This window comes from Melanotaenia boesemani, chromosome 22 (genome assembly GCF_017639745.1).
Source record: "Melanotaenia boesemani isolate fMelBoe1 chromosome 22, fMelBoe1.pri, whole genome shotgun sequence".
NCBI lineage: Eukaryota > Metazoa > Chordata > Actinopteri > Atheriniformes > Melanotaeniidae > Melanotaenia > Melanotaenia boesemani.
In genome coordinates, this window is record NC_055703.1 from 14,818,390 (window position 1) to 14,823,450 (window position 5,061).

General features: G+C 36.5%; 1 protein-coding gene across 1 annotated transcript; it reads left to right on the top strand.

Moving 5' to 3' along the window:
• Positions 1-224: 224 nt before the first annotated feature.
• On the top strand, positions 225-4,424 carry moxd1l (monooxygenase, DBH-like 1, like). The gene is made up of 13 exons (XM_041976782.1): positions 225-494; positions 636-782; positions 1,704-1,856; positions 1,957-2,040; positions 2,302-2,457; positions 2,622-2,721; positions 2,838-3,010; positions 3,114-3,202; positions 3,363-3,459; positions 3,551-3,610; positions 3,848-3,966; positions 4,062-4,146; positions 4,266-4,424. Exons 1-13 carry the CDS (start codon positions 225-227, stop codon positions 4,422-4,424), a joined length of 1,692 nt encoding a protein of 563 aa, XP_041832716.1.
• The last annotated feature ends 637 nt before the right edge of the window (positions 4,425-5,061 follow it).

The following is a 5,061-nucleotide window of genomic DNA, read 5'->3' on the forward strand; positions in this document are numbered from 1 at the left end:
TCAATATACAGCATGAGCACTGAAGACATCTTTCAGTTCTAATGTGACTGGAAGGGTTAGGAAACGTTACATATGAGACTCTCTGCACAATACAAAGCACTTCTTGATCATATCGCTTGGGTTCATATAACAGTGCAGGTGTGTCACTGGTCAGGTGGGGAGGTGTTTGGCAACTCCACAGGCATTGTGCTCAGTTTGAAGATTTCCAACCTCACACAGACATCATGTCTGCCCCGCTTCTTTTCCTCTGCCTCTTACTGGCCTGGACAAAAACAGCATGGGCAAGAGACCATACCATGCCTTTCATGGAGTACCTGGACCCAGACCGTCTGGTCTATCTGATGTGGGGCTTTGACAATGTACAAGGAAACATTAAATTTCAACTGGCAGTCAACTCAACCGGCTGGGTGGGCTTTGGTTTGAGTCCAAATGGAGGTATGAAGGGGTCAGACATCGTCATAGGGGGACTTGGACCCAGTGGAAGCTACTTTACTGTAAGTTCTGACCAAATTTTAGACACGCTTAGCAGTTGATTTTATTTCACTTCCATTTTTAGTCATTGGAAAATGTGTGTGATCTGTCCGCATTCAATGGCAACACTGAAGTTGGTGTTTGCTGTCTTTTTTGTACACTAGGATCTTCATTCCACAGGAAACTCCATGCCCTTAGTGGATGAGGAGCAAAGCTATACTCTCCTGTCTATGACTGAAAATGATGGTCAAACCATCATGACCTTCCAAAGACCCATCGAAGCATGTGATGAGAAAGACTTCCATATCACCGTAAGACATCTTTTTTATTAGTTTTTCTCATGCTACAACATGCATGTTTGGTTTTTAAATGCAAAGCTGATCCAAGGGGGTTTTGTTAAAATATTTCCATTCTGAAGTCAATAACATACCTCCAACCTCTTACAGTATGTAAAGATATCTGTCTTTAAATTTAGAGCTGATGTTGTAACAGACATTTTGTTTAAAGTTGTTTTGTTCAGGGAGATTTCACTACAAAATAATGATACTACTGATCTTTGGTGAGATATAATGTGAAAAATGTTATATCAGACTTGTTGATGTCAAACTGGCTGAAACTTTTCACATCATAAAGATGAGAATAATTAAAAGGTATGACAAAATCCAACAAATAAATATGACAAATAAGAATATGTGGGTCATTCCCTCTTCCAGGCCCTACCTAAAAGATTTTATTGAATAGGGGTTTTACACCTAATACATTTCAGTTCAGCTATGCTGTATTAATCTGTGAGTTGAATGCCTTTGTTGTATGCTCGCTTTACTGTTTTGGCTCACTGTCCGAAACTTTGTAACCCAATTTTATTGTTGATCGAATTCTCAGTGTACTGCTCAAGTTTCTTTACTTGTCAGAATGTAAAACCTATTGTGAATTCCTTTGTTAGGCTCACCTGGATGTTAATTTACTCTGCCTCCAGATAGGCAGTTTGAAGTCAACAGAAACATAATAAAGGAGTACAAGCTTTACTTTTCCATTGAAAAGCTGAAATGCTATACTGTTTCTGTAATAAAAGCCCATGAGTCAACCTTTACAGTTCTGTACAATAAACTCTAACAGTTGATCTTTTTTGTATGACACTAAAACCTCTTATATAAAATACTTAGTTTTGAAAAAATAAATGTAGAAAATACACCCACTTACAAACCTATTTGTTTTCATCATTTGGCTTATAGGCTCAACCCATCAAGCTGATATATGCTTACGGAACAACAGATGATATCAAATATCATGGGGCCCGCAGAGGCACTAAGGAAGTGAACCTGCTTAACTATATGCCAAGAACCACTCCACCTAATGTCAAGTCCATCAGTGTCAAAGTGAACAATGTAAGAATGACTGTAAACAATGATGACACTTCCTGTAAGTATCAATGAACAATATGGAGGAAACAGACATTTTCTTTACTGTTACCTTCATCGTTTGCAGATCACCCTTCCTCCGAATATGACCTACTATCACTGTAAGGTGATGAACTTTCCAAACTTGAACACAAAACATCATATTTATCAGGTATTAATCTTTTCTTTTCTTTTTCAACTCTTAATTTGATACGTTTGACATTTTCATTATAGTGTTTTATTTATAAAGCAGGCCTGGCAAAGAAGCTCATTATAAAGAAAAGTCTCAAACACATTCTATATCGAAGCATATACACTGTAATGCAACAGTATTTGGAATAAGAATAGAAAAAAAATTAGACAAGTTGTGCCACTATCTAAAAGCTAAACATACCTTTGACAGCTTCACCAAGTTTGTCTGATTTGATCTCAGATTGAACCGGAGATTGAGCACGTTGACGTGGTTCATCACATGCTGTTGTACCGCTGCCCCTCCTCTGTGACGGAACCATACGACAAGCCATGTTACATGGGTGATGCAAGCGACGCTTGTTTTGGTGTGGTGGCTTCATGGGGAGTTGGTGGAAGGGTGAGGGCAAATCAAGTAGCCATACTTTGGTTCTCATTGATCATTTAGTTCAACCTCCTGTTTCTCTTTGGTGAATGATAAGGTTGTGTGTACATTAATGTCACTGTCTCTCCCATAATAACCAATTATCACTGCAGTGATTCAGTCTATCTCTGAACCCTTAGACATTTGAGCTTCCGGAAAATGCTGGTATTCCAATTGGAGGAGACAGCGATACATTCTATAGACTGGAAATCCATTACAATAACCCTCTAAAGAAAGAAGGTAATATATATGAGAAATATTTTATAGTGTAGGGTTAGTAGAATCATACAGTTTCATATAGTCTTTTATTTATTTATTTATTTATTTATGTTTTTTTTTTTTTTTTTTTTACATAGACATTACAGACAACTCAGGACTAAGACTGTACTATACAGACCAACTCCGGCAGCATGATGTGGGCATTTTAACCACCGGTATGCTGCCATTTAGGGAATGGATGTACAACATCCCTCCAAAAACCCCTCAGTTCCACACCTACAGCACTTGTAATACCATTCACTTTTCTCAGGTATGTCATTGTGAAAAATTGATTAGAATTGGCAGACATACATGTACTTATTTTACAGTGGTACTACAGCATCTTCATGGAAGTTTCTCATTTCAACCCTCAGCTTGTGAATCCTATCCCGGACCTTCAAGTGTTTGCTGTACTCTTGCACACTCACTTGGCTGGGAGGAAAGTCAGAGTTGGCCACTTCAGGTAGCATGAGTGCCAGTGTCACATCAGCTGCCCACTGTCTAAGCACTGTTTAAGCAAGAGGATTGAAAAATCAAGATGAGACCTAAAAACACTGTTTTTGTTTTTGCATATTGGAAATAACTGGGTGATTTTTGCTTTTTTACATTGCTGATCTCTACAGAGATGGAAAGCAGATAGACTTCTTGGGTTTGGATGAAAACTACAACTTTGAGATGCAACAGGTTGTCAGTTTGGGAGGGATAAAGACAATTCAACATGTAAGTTTTGTTACATGATAAAGCTTGAAATGTCTTAGCAAGACATCCGTTGTTTGGGTTCTCATGATGCAACATACTTTTTTTACATCAGGGTGATGAGATCACTGTGGAGTGCACCTACAATACTTCAGATCGTACGAAAGTCACTAAGGTTAGCTAATACTATTGTAATGTAATTTACAGAAAATGCTGAAAAAATCTATCTAGATTAAGTAAAATAAAAATGAAACACATATAGCTTTTGTGTCTATTTTGATGAAATAAATTATTAATTTACTTGTCAGTCAAATATCTACTCAGTGATGATCCATTGGAAGACATGAAGGAAAACATTAGAATGGATCTCATATAATTTGTACCCGTCACATGTATTTTTTCCACCTTTCAGATGGGTTTATCAACCACTGATGAGATGTGCCTGGCCTTCCTCTTCTACTACCCTGCAATCAATGTCACAACATGCATTAGCCACCCAAATACAACACTTGTATCAAGCCCCAATGACTTGTAAGACCCAATGTATTCATGCACCTAAGATTTCAACTACATGCTCAAAGATGTATATTAATATGCTCTTCTGAAATTTCTCTAATTTCTGCTAGAACATCTGAGGAAAATTCAGACCATGAAGCATATGAGAACTTGTTAAAGACCCTACCACAAGGTCAGGCCCTCTCCGATGTTAATGTAAGTATCAGTCTGAATAATTTTGATAGTGTCTTTTTTTTCTCTTTCATATTTTTCATTGTTTGTTTTCAGTATTATTAGAAAAGATGTATACCTCATATTCTATCTTCTTTTCACAGAGCAACACATTCTTTTACTCAAAAGGCTTTATAAGGGAGATAATGAAGACACCCACTGTTGTTTGTCAGAATAAAAATGCAGGAAGCAGACTCTACACTACTTGGACCTTGAGCACAGGAGGAACCATACTTTTACTTCTCTGGATTACTATGATGTAACTTATTATTATGATGTATGATGTATGAGCAACAGACTCAGATGCACTCTTGGCAATGACAGACCTTTAATATTTTGGACATTTTGCAGATCAGTGAATGAGATAGCTTTTTGGCAAGATGCTGTCATTATTTACTATATGAATATAGCAAAAGTTTATTTTCTTGGGTAGCAATCTTCCAGATTAGAAAAAAAAAAAAAAATAGTGTCCTGTTATATAATCTTTATATACTTCCTAGAGATGATTTTTTTTTCCATAGGAGACATTTTAAATACTTATAATTAATTAGTCAGCCTGCAACATTGGTCATTTTAACATTTTAATATATAATTATAATATGGTTTTTACATGTATCATGTTTATTCATTAGTATAAGGAAAGACAACATTGATACATCTGCTCTAATGTGTGTGCATTTTTTCTGTTTCTTATGTGCCCTTTAAATCCAATTTTTGATTTTTATATCTATTTTTATGTTATAAAATCATCCATGATCATTTCCTTAATAAAAGACAATGTCTACATTCCTAAATAATACGCAAAAGTTATGTTTTCACAATCTAGTGTGGGATCCAGTCAAATTATCGCACGCAGTTCCACAGTCCTTCCTGAGGGAGGCGCTCCAATTTAGCTTGATT